This window comes from Lonchura striata, chromosome 4, assembly GCF_050655825.1.
Source record: "Lonchura striata isolate lonStrDom1 chromosome 4, ASM5065582v1, whole genome shotgun sequence".
In the NCBI taxonomy this organism is placed as follows: Eukaryota; Metazoa; Chordata; class Aves; order Passeriformes; family Estrildidae; genus Lonchura; species Lonchura striata.
The window spans coordinates 21,987,190-22,002,739 of record NC_140706.1 but is presented as its reverse complement, the minus strand read 5'-3'; the positions used below and the strand labels follow the sequence as shown (position 1 = coordinate 22,002,739).

General features: G+C 36.2%; 1 protein-coding gene across 10 annotated transcripts in view; it reads left to right on the top strand.

Annotated features, from left to right (window-relative positions):
• The first annotated feature begins 8,554 nt into the window (after positions 1-8,554).
• ARAP2 (ArfGAP with RhoGAP domain, ankyrin repeat and PH domain 2) overlaps positions 8,555-15,550 on the top strand; it is a 144,134-nt gene continuing 137,138 nt past the window's right edge. For 3 of the 10 annotated variants that reach the window (XR_014955079.1, XM_085578571.1, XM_085578576.1), the window contains exons 1-3: positions 8,555-8,751; positions 12,203-12,333; positions 13,877-14,895. Coding sequence is in view for 7 of the 10 variants with exons in the window: in XM_085578571.1 (XP_085434697.1) it covers positions 13,994-14,895 (902 nt within the window). In the remaining 3 variants the exon portion in view is untranslated. The other 7 variants (XM_085578574.1, XM_085578573.1, XM_085578575.1 and 4 more) reach the window with 7 other exon arrangements.

Below are 15,550 nucleotides of genomic sequence, written 5' to 3'. Positions count from 1 at the left end.
GCCCAAAGAGATACAGTTGGTGCAGTAGTAGTTTTCAGGGCTCTGCATGTCCCCGTGGAGTTTCATGGTCCAGATCAGCCTCACCTAGTGAATGCAGGTGATTAGCTATGACACGCTTTGAAGCTTTCTGAACACTACAGATTGCAAAAGAATATGTTGCTACAATTAGTAGCAACAATTGCTACAATTGGAAGACAGGAAGGGTAAATAAAGTAGGCAACACAATGTATACACTACAGCGTATATACTACAGTGTATATTCTCTGAAAATATATGACTGCCTATATTAATATATAGTATAGAGTACACTCAAGAAAATAATATTGTAATATCACATGTGAATTCAATGCAAGATGATAAAGAATTTAGTATAAAGGTTATTTAGATAGAATAAAAATTATATCATACAGTAAATGCTGGAGTCACTTTAATCTTGTAAATTTGTGAAGTTAATTCAGCCTGGATTAGTTACTGAGATGATGTACAGTGCAGCTCACCAGTTACAATGAGGATGTTGAGACTTTAGGAATAAGCAGACTTGATAAGTACAGCATTACTCAATTCTCTGGCAGTCAAGTTTAACAGTGAAATTGCAGTTTGCTCTTTCAGCCTTTACTGCAGAAAATCTAAACAGAGGAAAAAAGACATGGGTAAAAAGAGACCCAAAAAGCCAGTCCAGGGACATCTGATCAGAGGTATCTCTAAGATATGGGCACTACTGGATCTGAGCTTCGTTGGAAATCCCTGGCAGACTGAAATACATCCTTTAACTGAGAAAGAATCAGGCCCATAGTGGTAGGATGAAGACACAAGCTGTCATGTTATCCACTGTCCATGGACATGAGTTAATTAATATTACAAGAAAAGACACAAGAGACAGGGGTGTCCAGCAACCCAACTGTTAAAGTAGGGCCCTATGTCCAGAGGGTAATGTAAGGCAAAAGGAAAAAAAGGAATATAATTTCAATATCATACATGTAAGAAATAAAAGTGCAAACCCAATTGTGATAAATATAGCATTGTTACTAGATTTTGTTTCTTTCTGGTCTTGTGATGTTATGTATTTATTTATTTCATGTGAAAGGACCAATAAAAAAAGACCTGTGTACTCATTTTCAAAGTTTAGTTATCCACTGAAATTTCATTTTTAAAAGAGCAATCTTCAGCAAAGCTACATCAGCAAAAAAAGAAAAAAAAAAACCAACAAAAAAAACAAGCAACAAATTGGAAAAATTTGCTTTGTGATTGGTTTTGTTTTAAAACAATTCTTATTCCTGGGTTACATTCACATTTAACTATATCCTCTAAGTATTTGAAAAGTCCTTTTAAAAAAGATCTTTTTCATCCATATTAAATAATAGCCTTGGATATAGGAAGAACAAAATATCCAATTTAGATAAACAGGGATCAAATCATACATTCAAATTAAATTACCCATTAGTAGATACTCATGTTCTTTTCAGAATACTTTAGAAGTGTTGCATAGCTGATAGCAAAGGAAGTGGACTTTGTTCTGCTAGGAAAAGAGATTAGAGTTTATGGTGCAGATCCAGAAAGTTCTGCCTAAATACTCTGCATATAATTCAAAGTTCAGTATGTGACAATGAATGTTTTTTGGTGTGTTTATTGATCTAGTCAAATTTGAAAATATATAATGGTTATTCTTTCCATCTTTGGTATTCCAAGGCCTGAGTTAAAAAGCAATAGTAGTATAAGAAAAACTAAGAAAGTGCTACAGATGCACTGTGACGTAGAATTTTTATCATATGTTCATGTAAACACTTAATGTAGTTTTCTATTACAGTGACCAGTGCTAGTCACTGACACAATCCTTTTGAAATACATAAATGTGAAGTAATTAAAAAAGGTATCTCTCTTTGAGTGCAGTCACAGGACTTGACTTACTTTAAACAATCTTAACTCCAAAATCAGGTGATCCTCATATTAGGAAAAGCAAAACTCCAAAGCTGAGGAGGGAAGGAAGTCTGAGCTACCTACAAAATATAGTGAGAATGAAGGAGAAGATAAAAGTATCAGTACATACTCAAACCCATAAACTGCATTATCCTATTTACCATCTTCTACAGGAAAGAATCTTGGAAAGCCACCTGAAAATCTTATCTGCCTGAAATCCCTCTTGATCTGTAAAATGTGTAAGTAATACCCTAATTATAAGCTTTAGGAAAAACAAATTATTGAAAGAAAAAATTTTCATGTGCTCAGCAATATTATTTTGTAGTTATTAAACACAGAAAAACTGTAGGCTTTTTTAGCCAACATTGAATAACACTTCTTTAATTGCAATGTTAATTAAATTTTAGAAAGGGAGAGGCTATTGAAATATTACATGAAAGTCTTGCTTTCACTTGACAGTGTTTCTTTCTTTAATGAGAAATTATAGTGCTGTCCTCAATACTGGAGTTAGACCTTCATTGCTCTTAAGAGATACTTTTGGTACAAAGAAATGTTTGAAGGAAGCATGACACTTTCTGTACAGAATAAGGTGAAAAAGATAGAAACAATTACCTAGATATAGAATGTTGTGCTGTCATCAATTTTAGTAGAGTTTGTAACATAAGCTGAGTATTTTAATGAGATTTCTTAAATGGCAATCTAATTCAAAACTGTAGGCAGAATACTTACGGCATCATTTGTTTATCTAAAATAACAAAGGTTACTGGTAGCTTCAGTACCACCTGGTACTACCTAGGCAGCTTGTCTACTTTAAACTACTGGCATTTTACCTTTGAGGCTGTTGCTCAATTTGGTATTTAGAAAAGAGACAGAAAACCAAGGAAACTGTTTGTGAAATGGGATGTATACAGTAAAACGTCAAAGACTTGACACTATGCAGCTTCTAACTTAACCTATTAACTTTACAAGAAATTATTCATGGACAGATGGGGTATCTTCACTTTGAGTTTTCTATTCAAGTGTTATTTGTATACACAGTAAGCTTCCACTTTAGCACCTTTGATAGCATCAGAATGCTGGGAAGTGAATCAGTGATCATGTGTTGCTTTCTTTGGTTGGGTAGAAAGCAGTGAGGAAAAGAGAAAACAGAAGAGAGAAAACAAGTTGACCAGGGAAGTTATTCCAGAGAACACTATCCCTGTAAGTGTTCAAGGCCAGCTTGGATGGAGCTCTGAGCAACCTGGTCTAGTGAAAGGTGTTCCTGCCTATGGCAAGGGGTTAGGACTAGATGGTCTTTGAAGTCTTTTCCAACTCAGGCCATTCTACAATTCTAAGATTCTATGATAATGTGTTTCATCAGACCTAAATAACAGTGTGAAACTGTATTTAACGATAGACAATTTCAATTGTGATTGTACTGTGGATTTGTTTTCCTCTAGAAATAGTTCTGTGATGTCTATTATATTTCATTACTTTCCATGACAAATTTGCTTAAGCAACAAGTAAAATGAAAGAGAGAAACAAGTGTCTGAAATGGTGACCTTTAAATCTAATAGCATAGTTAAAAGTGTCAAATGTGGTTTCTGTTGATAAGCCAGTGCTGTGGAGATAAAATCTTAATGATGTGTGATTCATTACAATTCAATGAACTGTGCAAAAGATAAATATGGGGGAAAATTTAGCATTTTGATGTGCAAGAAATTTCCTCAGAGGATTTATTTTCAAATAAGTTAAAGAATGCTCCATTAAACTTCTGAAACATGACAGAAAGAGATGTCAAGGTAACCAAAAACCCTGAACATGCCACATGCTTTGAAGATGTATTTGTATTCAAAAACTACTCAAAAATCTTTAAATATAAATGAGAGACAGAAGAGCTAGCATTAGGTCCCACTTGGAACACAGGTACTCTGAGAAAAAGTATTAAAGCCACTAGATTTATATTTTCTCATGACAGATTTCTTGGAGAAACCCTAGTCAGCAGCTAGAAGCCTTTCATTTACAGCAGGAGCTTAATTCCCTTGCACTGCTAGAATAAATTGTCTGCTTTCATTTCTAGGCTTGTGAATTCAATAAAGGAGTACTGCAGAAAAGAGTCTCAGCTTTTCTGTAGCTTAAAACATGTACCAATTCCTAGGGAAGTGGGGAATCATCAGGCCATAGGGCTGTATCCAGAGGTTTGGGTGCAGGCCTAGGATAGGACTTGGAGTGGGTTAGTCCAGGCAAGTGTCTGTCCAGGATTGTGTGCTTTGGCAAAAGGCAGCAAATAGAGCCTTCTTAACTTCCTGGAACCTCATGTTGTCCCAGGGAATGTATTTTGAATTTCTATCTTTGTAGACTTGTGTTGAAAGTGAAGTCAAGTTGAATGTTTCTAATTCACCCATCACCACTATATGAGGGGTTGCTAATTAGAGTAAATCTTACTGTTGGCTTACAAGTAGTTTTGTGATAATTAAGAGTATGTCAATTAATCTAATAACTTCTTGAGAGAATTTTGCATGTGCAGTTGATTGTTGTATACAATATGTAAGCTAAAAAATTAATTCAGACTTAATTGTTACCAGCATTGGTACAGGAAAGAAAAAAGATCAATACATTGTAAAAGTAATTAGTAAACAGTACTCTGTGGGATCACTTATACACATTTGTTTCTAAAGTCATAAATCAATATCAAAATAGCTAGAGGGACTACTTCATGAGTCCATCAGTAGTTTTAACAAAAACAGCCATTAAAAGAAGATGGCAAAACTGAATATCATTGTGTTATTATACTTTATAAAATTACATTAATAGCTTATAAAATTATAGTCTAAAAGTCTATTATATGGTACAGAGAACTATTTTACAAAGCTTCCTGGAAATCAAACTGACTATTAATTACATTAAAATATGGGGTATGGGCAAACTGGCTTACAGGTCTGAATAAAAATGGGTATTCAGTATGACATGCAAAAGTAACTGACCTATAATGCATTGAGTAAGTGGCTGAGAGGAATCCCAAGGACACATATACAATTGATAAAAATGCAAAAACTGAATTTAACTCAAGTGCTTATTCTTATCTGCAGTACTATCATTTTTCTGAAGCTTTATGTAATTTTGTCTTACCCTGAGTGAAATATACCTAATGATAGAACTCTGCTTATGAAAATTGTAATGCGTTATTTAATTTCCACAGTTAGTTTTCCTGATATTTTATTAACACTAATATTGATGTTGTACTATAACAATAATAGTGAGGTTCAACTCATAAAAGGCCTCGATATTCACCTGCTAGTTGATTGAGGTGTAACTAACATTTAATTTCTTATGATTCTTCATAAGCTCCAAAATCTAAATATTTAACCTTCTCAACACCTTGAGGAGCCTGGTGGATGAATTTTATTACTTCTCCTTTGAAGAGGAGCAAATGAGACTGAACCAATCACAGAAGACCAAGTTTAGAATTTAGACCTACTTGGACTGTGTTCAATAAGAATATGTGGGTCGTTTGGTTTTTGTCTAGGAGAAAGTGAAATAATCTCATTAATAAAAAATAAACCCTCACAAATAAACTCAGGTCTCCTGTGCATTTTTTGGTAGCTGACAAACTTCATGTAAATATCAGAGCTACTTGTAAGCCATCCATAAAGGAAGGAGTAGCAGTTGTTTCCCCTATTTTAACTTGTCAATTGGCTGCTTGTGCAGCTGGATTTGGAGTTCTTATATAGACAAATATGCAGCAAGTAGAATTGATCTCTAGTTTTAAAAATATGCACATCTAAAAATTACAATATTTGAATTTGGAAAAAGTGTGACTAGTTTGAATCAGTTTCATTATAAGCTTAATGAACAACTAGAAATATGGCAAACATCTATTCTGATGTATGACAAACCACACAGGGTGTGGAAATCTGGGATATATTTATATCCTAAGGATTAGCACCTGTACGGTTTGGTGATATTATTCCATTTTTACCGACATTCAGGGTTATTCTTATGGACTGATTTAAAAACAAAACATAAATAAAAACAAGTTAATATCAATCACTGGAAAACGGGCTTTTTAAAGGGTTTTGTAATGATAAATATGAGCTGGAAGGTACTTAGCATGTTTACAATGAATGACATTCTTATATGGTTAAATGTATTTTAGGATACAAAAGCCCTAGTGTCTTTCAGAGAATACAGCAGAAGTCATGCAGCTCCTATTTATAAGTAATTTCTAGACTGAAATTTTGTCTTGATTTACTAAAAAAGCCTGCCTACCTAACACTTATTCATGACAGCAACACAAAACCCACAGAAACTCAAAGGAAGAGGAAATTATCAGATAACAAAACCTCTGCAGTTTTCAGGCCTATCAGCAGACTTTTCAAAACTCAGTCTTATCAACAAGTCTTAGGGTAGTACTCTGTCTTATCTGAATTACACCAAAATTAGTAAGATGCAATTTCCTGCTATATTTTTGTAAGACTTCTTTTTTACTGTCACGTCAGAAAGCTGCCATTCTCTGCTCATCAGAGAACTATATGTTGTAGATAAATTAGAGACTTCAGAGCTTTTTAAAAATATGATATATTATGCTACTTGATTCCTAACAGAGTAAAACACCATATATAAAATTATACTATATTTCTAACAAAGAATAAAACATCATATGGGTTTGTGTGGTACCAGTAATGTAATTTAGACATACAAAACATGTAAGGAAAAGCCCCTAAACCCCTAATAGCACACCGTGACTTAAAATGATCTTGTGTATATTGCAGTTTTTCTGGACATAATGCAAGCAGAAAGAAGTAAGCACAGCTGGGTATGTGTGTAATGCTTATTTTTCCCATTCCTTCTCCCAAAAAAACATGCTGAAAAAATAAAAAAATCTCAGTTCTTGTGATCCAGTATTGTGGTCAAGGAAACTAAGTCAGTAAAACTCTGTCTGAAACAGTGTGTCATGCTGTGCTCTGAGGGAAGATACCTCTACTGTATAGGTATAAATAAATGTGCTGAGGGCAATCTCTTTCAGAGTTCCATGTAAGGGTCTGACACCCATTTTTTAAAGACAAATGCTGAGCAGACTGTTACCTATATTCTCTGCCACTGGCTCAGTGACATGGGCTAATCACATGGGTCCCTGGAAGAGGAAGAAAAGTGAGCTTTATAGAAGGTCTTGGGAACTTCTTGACAGAGAACAGAGGAGCACAAGGGTGTTAATCAATGACCATACCCTTAGACTTGAGGAGAAAGAAATTCTAGCACACCACAAACTGCTAATTATCTAAATTTTTGCATGGTGAGGTAAGCCTTGCAAAGGAGGCCAATCTTTTGTTGTTTACAAGGCCTGAATCTTTCAAATAGTTTAAGTTACTGTGGTTGAAATTCCTTTTCAAAGTCAGTATTCTTTGGCATTCCTAGGGTTCTAAAAGGAAGCTAGGTTTAGCTGGAAATGTTAGGCAAATCTGTGATCAGATGACTCCGTGAGTCATTAGGTTACAATCCAGAAAGGCTATGACAAAAAGGGGTGTTAGTATACTTACCTGAATCACATCTGTGCACTCACTTGGTTTGGAAACATATCAGCCCCTTAGCAAATAATTGGGAATGACAACTCCTGGGATAGATGCTGCAAAAGCATTAATAAAAGGACAAGCAAGAACGCAATAAATTACATTAGACTATCAAAAAAAGGCAAATCCAAAAATGTGCTTGCATATAAAAAGTTTAGGAGATAAAATTAACTTTTTTTTTTTTTTTTTTTTTTGTAATTATTAGATGATTACATATCTAATACTTAGAACTTGCAGATTTGCAGCTGGATGTTCAAAAGTGCTTGGGAACTGGTGGAATAGGCACTGTAATACTGAACTTCAAACTTTTAATCTGGAAGTTCTGGAGAGTGAAAAAGCTGTTTGCATTCAATATTGTTATCCTGAAACCTCACTTCAATACCATGGCACCAACAGTTCTTAATAGTCCCCTTACTAATAAGGCTATATTTAGTGTGTAGGAAGCAGTCTTAAAAAGAACCCAGGTTTACTTGCTTCTAAATTAGCACCTTTATAATTGGCCTCTTTATCTCAGTATATTTTTGCTTCTGTTTTTCTTTGGTGGGGTGAGTGGCAGACCTCACACTTCAGCTGCAACACTGCAAACCCTCTGAAACCTTGTCTGGATTCAGACAAGGTGAGAATTGACACTTCAAGAAGATGCCTATGTCCGCATTAAAGTACTTTCCGTATCATTCTGTGTAACAAAATGTCATCTTTTTGAAATTTCATCTGAATGGCAGTTTTTCACAGACATGGGCGCGTTCCAAGAGTGGGCGAATTCTTGGCGATTACTGTAAGGCTTAGTACCTTTAGTTCGGTATTTTTTAAAGCCGGTGCTCACGGCTGTCAGTGCTGGCAGGGAGCGCTGGCCCTCAGCGCGGCTCCGCCGGACGCCCTTTGCTCACGGGCCGGGCGAAGGGAAACGCTGGGCAGCACGGCCGGCCTGAGGAGCTGTGGTGCGCCGGGGCACACAGCGCTCCGCAGCCGAAGCCGGCCAGCGGGTTTCCCCGTGGCTCCTCAGGAAATATGCGGCCCGGCCGGAACGCCCTGAGCCGGGGCGGGGGCCGGGGGCGCGCCCAGGTGCGGCCCCTCCCGCCAGGCAGGGAGGGAGCTCCGCGGGCGCGGCCTGCCGCGGAGCAGCGCGGGCGTGGGGTGGGGTGTGGAGCCAGCCCGGCAGGAAGGAAGGAAGGAGAGAAAGCCATCAAGAACGCGAGCGAGCGGGGAGCCGGAGGGAGAACTGAAAGTTGAAGCGAGCTAAAGCCTCGCGCTTCCTTCGTCTGCCCCCCCGTCCCCGCCAGCCGCTGGTCAGGTAAGGCGGGCTCGCTGTCGGGGCTCTGCAGGGTCCGGCCGCTCCCGGGCCGGCGCTGCCGGCGGTGATGCTGCGGCTGCCGCTGCCGCCGGACAGGGCACGGGGGCTGGGGACGGGCATGTCCCAGATGGGCCACACATGCCGAAGTTGGGATCGGACTGGAAATAGCAGGTAGAAAATAAGGTGTGTATTGCTGTTTTCTTTGTAGCTTCAATTGTTTCAACTATTTGTATGTAAATGTATCGCTAAAGAACGGTGCTTTACTGTTGTGTATTTTTTTACTCTATGAGTCGTTTTTATGAAGGCAGAAGTGAACAGACCTCATGTTAGCTGCCATTATAGATCTGGAAATTTTACCAGAAAACATAAAGTTAAAGAAGCTGCAGTACGTAATGGATGGAGAATACCAAGTGAAGGGTACAGCACCCTAGTGTTGCCACTGCAACTTCCGAAAGTTCCAATTCCACCCTGAGTTTGCTTATTCATGCCATGCAGTTCCTTACTCCAGCAACTCTGCAAGTTGTTCCACTGGAATTTCTTGCAGTATGAGGTTTGACTCCGAGGTAAAGAAAGTTGCTGAACCTATTTCTAGAAGGCAAGTGCTCTGAAATAAAAGAAAAAAAAGAAAAAGACAAATAAAGAAACACTTCGACAGAGGATGTGATTAAAGTTATTTTGTAACTATCCTCTAGGTTGACCTATGCTTAGTAACTTCCTTGTATTGGTAGAGGCAATAGTTCTATCGCAATTGCTGCAGTCAGTAACTTTTATTTTTTTTTTAAGCAATCTATATGGTGATTGTATAATGTAGGTTTTGGGAAAGACTTTAATCTACAATATTTTCTATGTTGATCTTGTCAGTTTGTGTGACGTCAATTGCAATGTGAAGATAAAATTTACTACTTGCAGATTTTGTTCTTCTCCATGGTAAAACCTGCTGTACTGTTTGTTGGGGTTTTTTAAATTTTTTAAGATCTTAATCTAATATGTGGTTTAGCAGAAGTTGGGATCATGCCTGAACTTGCTTGTGTTTGTTGAACTGATTGCTCACAGTGTGATTATCTTGCCATGTACTTTTAAAGGTTTGATAATTTCTTCAGGCATGTATCTATATTGATATTAAAAAAGGAAAAAAAAGCCTAGTCCCACTTGAGTGTTTCTGTGTTCACCTATTAACTACTGTTCACCTACTTCACTATTAAAATTTGGGTTGCTTGTTTGCTTCAACAAAGATTTGTCTATCTCCCAGTCAATTTTGTCTTCAACACTTTTTCAACTTGAAAAATCAGAATGACAGAATTTTAAAATTAGTCGATATAGCTTTACAGAATGCTAGATGCAGGTGCTTACTGTGAGGAAGGGTTCTGAGAAATTACAATTGCCATTTTTCTTTGATGCTATTTAGCTGTCACTTTTAGTAAAAGAAAAGAACTGTTAGGCCACTCTTGAGTTTTTTTGCCACTCCTTGTCTAAGTCCCTTCCATAAGATGGGAAAAGGAAGAAAATGACAATCAGTTTGTAAGGAAGTGTGAAAAACATCTTCTTTGAAGGAAAGTTGGATAATTCCATAAAAGGCTTGAGATGTGTGACAAACATTGCAATTCTTCCCCTGCTGAAACTTTTTTCTTAGAAGAAAAGCCCAAATGGTTTTTCTTGTATTGCTTTATTCACATAGCAGTTTAGATGTTTTGTCCCTATTTGAATAAAATAGAATGGTCAGGTGTCTCCCAAGAAGTTTGAGTTTTTCTTTTTTTTTTTTTTTTTTTTTTTTTATTAGCCATTATAGCATTTTCCTATTTTTAGTAACCATGCTAAGAATGGTGATTTTTTTTCTTGGTTACACTACTTAAGAGAGTATAATATTACAACAAGAATCAATTTTATTTAAACAAGTTCAAAGTCCCCTTGTGTTTCCTTGCGTTTCTTAGCTGTTTTTTTTTTTCCCTATTTATTTCTAAGTAGGAGAAATCTGTTTTGCCTTGCTTCTGAAAGGAGATTTGTTTTATGGAGTGTATGAAGCTATATGCACTAATGTTGTTTACATATGCTGAATTTGTGGTGGTAGAAATATGGATGCGAAAGAGAATGAACGTATTTGTATAAATGTGTATTTGCCACTCCATTTCTAATATTGTACATTCTTTACGGTTTATTATAAATTACTTTGCAATCAAAATTAAGGAGGAGATTAAATTATTTTTTAAATTGAACAATCATATAAAAATAATGTATTGAATAAGGTGGTCCTTGAGTTCTGCATTCTTGAGTTCAAACTTTATAAAACATTTTAAGAAGTGATTACATATTTATGTTCTAGCCTGCAAAATGCTCACCAGTATGTGTACATTTGTTTAGCAGTTTGTTATGTTAATCTTTACGTAAGTAACGAAGCCAAATCAGTGGTCAGTATAACCCTTTGCTTAGACCCACAAAATATGTAATCTTAGTGGTATTTAACCACTTGTGTAGCTAGGCCAGGTCTGTAACGTGTCTTCAGAAATCTTGATGGCTACACTGATAGCTTCTGCCATAGTCAACTACAGAAACAGAAAGTAGCTTGGGCTTTATCTTGCAGCTCTGTTGGCATTTTGTGGTCAAAATGTCTTCTCAGCAAGCAGTTCCTTCCTTCCTCTCTGCATGCTTTGTTCATAAAATACACAGCAAAACATAATCATTCTTACAGATTTGGATGCAAAGTCTGTTCTCTGCTAGGTAACCCTTTGCTCTGGTATGTGGTTTGTACAAAGATGGGTTATAATCCAAAGAGCTGATAACACATGCCTATTTGAGTTCCTGAAGAAACAACACTGGAGGCGTTCCAGAATAAGGTGTAGACAAAGCTATTGCATGTAGAAAAAACAGTATTAAGGTAGAGAGAATGTGAGGGTATAAATATTTTTATCTATAACAGATATATATTTGTTTATAAATATATAGCTAAAGCTGCTTTCCCAGATGCCTTTTTTGTTATGAAAGGTGGAAGGATTGAGAAGATGATACTGTCTGAAAATGAACACTCACATCCTAGGGAAAAAGTAGCCAAATTCTATCATGAAACCCAGAACTGTCAAGGAAGGTGGAAATGGCTGACATAACCATCTGCAACTGCAACTTTAAAAGTCTTAGACTGATATGTTAACACTGTAAGGGATTTATATACTTTAATATGTGTGTGTTTTGTTTTGCTTTTTTTTTTGATGCTTTTTTGTTTATTTTCTCTTTCTTTCTCCCCCCCCCCCCCCCCCCCCCCTTTTTGTTTGTAGTCTGTTTTATTGTGCTTTTTATTTAATTACTGGGTATCTGAAAGACAATTTTCTGGCCCAAGCAGTACCTTTCTGATATTTTTTCCGCCTGGTAATTAATTTCTGTACTTTTTTTTTTTTCGTTCTGTACTCAGAATCTGAGAATATATATTCATCTAGTTAAGAGGATATACATTTACGTTTTCCAGGGTTTAGAGATGAGTGGAGGCCATACTGTTGAATTTTATCCCTTATGACTACAGGCTGCCTTGAAAATTTTGAGGAAATGCTGAGTTTTCAATTTTTTTAAGGAATGATGAAAGTTTATATAAGCATTCAGGTTAGGATGGGACAAAGGTAAATACAAAAGTGGATTGTTAATCAGTTTAGATCAATCTAATTGAATTTAAATGACTTAAATTTTTTTAAATGAACTTTTTGAATTTAAATGACTTGGGAATCTTTAATTGAGGGTTAACTCTGTAATGAAGTTTATCTCTCCTGAGAGGCTGATATCTGATTTACTTTAGAGTTGTCTCTCTAAAAGGTTTTAATTGTATCAATTTAATATTCAAGATAAGCCACTTCTCAGAATTGTGGGTAGTGATCAAAGCTGATAAAAAATATATCCTGAAAAATGAAGCTATAGACTAGAGAGAATCCAATGATTTATTTTAATAAAGGAAAACTTATAGCAATTGGTACAATAAAAATGTAGGCAATGTTTTAAGCCTAAATTCTAGATCATAAATACTGCATGTTTTTGTCATGAAATACTTTGAAGAATTAGGTATCAATGCCTACTACCACAGACAAATTCTGGGCATAACATTTCTCCTGTTTCTAAATGCTGCTTAAATCGTAATGCTCTTCCACGGAAGCTTTTCTTTCTTTTCCAGACTGCTTAAGGCTAGTACCTGCATGCCAGGGTAGCTGTTACAGTCAGCAGGTTTCCCCAAGGCCAAATTACTTTTTATGCAGAAAGAGAGAGGTGAAAAACCTGTTGAGTGTTGCTGATCTTACACCTTGAAATATTATTTCAGACTGTTTCAAACACCTTCAGAACAGTAGCATCTGGTTTTTGTAAATTGTGAATTTAGACATGGCCCTGAAAGAAAGAATAACTCAAATAGATGAAATCTGGAGAATAAGAGCTGAGTTGGAAAATACTAAGGAAAAATTCATGGACAGCCAGAACTTGCCTGTGGGGTCATGCCTGTTCTCTTTGTGGTGAAGAGAAAACTGCTTCCTTGTTAGAGTTGGTGCTTACCAACTCTAACAAGAGTTTGCTGTGTTCTTTCAGGACAGTTTGTTTGAAGGGCTGGATCTACTGTTGCAAACCATGTTATTGAGGATAAGTTGGGTTCTGAGTTGAAGAGGGCTTGAATGCATGGTTCACATAGAATGCTCTAGACAGTCGTTTTTCCTTTCTTCCATTGCAGGTCTATGTTAAAATGATTTTGAGATTGGAAGATAAGGAAGTAGAAGTTCTGTTCCATAATTAATTGGTGCTAGTGTGGAAATAGGAAAGCTTTAGTTCCAGCTGTGGTCTTGGACAACTCTTTCCCTGATATCCAAGTACTGTGGAATAAGAGTGTGTATAGATAAGTGGTTCATTTCTTAACTGTTCATCTTAATGTTTAACTACTAGGATTATGTGTTTTATGTCTGTATTATTTGTGCTGAGACTTTGATTTTGCTAATTGCTTTATATAGGCTAAGATAAAAGGAAGGGTTTACCCTTTTTGAAATTATTGTATACAAACAATGAAAAAATATTACTGTTTATCTGACAGGGAGTCTTTCACAATTTTATTCAAGGTAATTGTGAGGTTCAGGTGAGGATTTTTTTAATGTACTTTCTCTTTTCCATATGTTTGCAGTCTTAAAAAAAATCAGTTTAAAGTGAAGAAACTTGAAGAGGTGTCATGAGGAAACGGATATTTTCTATTGGCTGGTGGACACCAAATTCAATAGAGTTTTCTTGCTAGTGAGCATGCATGCAACCTGACTATTTCTACATGACTGTGTGGGGCAATATACGGAATGAAGTCATGTTATCCACAGGCAATGGCACTGATATTGAAGAATTTTTGGTCAGCATTAACCTTGCACAGTATCTTCCTAACTTTAAAAAATATGGCTATAACACTGTGACAGATTGTGTGGGACTCAATAACAGTGTGCTTCAGCAAATGGGAGTGTTGCCTACAGGACATCGCAGAAGGATTCTTAAACAGTTAGACAGTCTTTCAGAAATTCAAGGAAATTCTCTTTTCTGTGAAAATTTAAAATTCAAATACATGAAAGGTTTGGAAGAGAAGCGGTATTCATCCTCAGATCAGGAGTCTCCTGTAAGCAGTTCAAGTGTAGATCGGATGCCTGAAACATCATCAGAACAACTTAAAAAATCTTACGTCAATAAGGAAAGGTTTGAACTTGCAGAGCAGAACTCAATGGAGGCAAATGATGATAGCTTTACAAATTTGGATTTTTCTAGTTTATACCAGAATTCAGACAGCATACTAAAAGCTGTCAGTCAAAGTAGAAATATGAAGACGAATACTGAGCAAGACGCATCACTGACAGAAGCTGCTGCATACCATGCTGATGAGCACTTGACTGGCCCTTTATTGTTCCCTGATCCTCCTTCATTTGTTCATTCCTGTGAAACAAATTGCAAGGAAAATAAACAGAGGTTTGCAGATGAGGGTGATTTATATGACAGTAAACCAGATTCTCCATTCTATAAGTTTAAAGGAGAAATGATAGACAATGACTTATATGATTCCTGTACGCTGAACTGCATGAAAGTGTTCCCAAGAGCAAGCCGATCTTTTATCTTAAGGCATCGACCTGTACCAGAAATTCCTGAATCAAGTAAAGTTCAAGCTTCATCAAGGTAATTGCTGTTCATTACTAATGAGAAATTACTGTCATGGTAGAACTTAAAGTTTGGAATTTCTTGATTTTTTTTTTTCTTTATGTCTTTTTTTTTAAATACATGCTGTAAATACATGGGATCGGATATGAATGTTGCCAAATTAATTGAAGAAGGATTAAGCTTCAGTGTACTTTAAAAGCAAAAATGAGAGTGTAAAGGGAAATTTTAGAACAGTGTGTCCTTAAAACTGCCCCAATTTTCTCTGCAGCTACATATTAACAAAGAAAGGAGGCTTTATTGATTTAGATACAACTCAAAACCCTTATATAAAGCATAATCAAGAACTTCAAGATGGCTTTTGGGTTAATTTCTGAACTGGTAGTCATTTAATTGTTAACTTTGGAGAATGAAAGTAACCATTTATTCATATTATGTGTTGGCTCTTGCTGGTGGTCTCATAACAGCAAAACCTTAGCTTTTAATGATATTTCTAGTATTAAAATATTTCTGAGACATTCCAGCAAGGGAAAACAGCAGTGGAAAAAGGAAGAAAAAAAAAAAAGATAATAGATGTGAAAGGTTTTTCAGCGTTTCTGGAACCTTTTAATTTGTTTCTAAGTATTCAGGTGATGTGACTGTATTTTTCTTCCTTCAAAATGGTTGAGTTCATAAT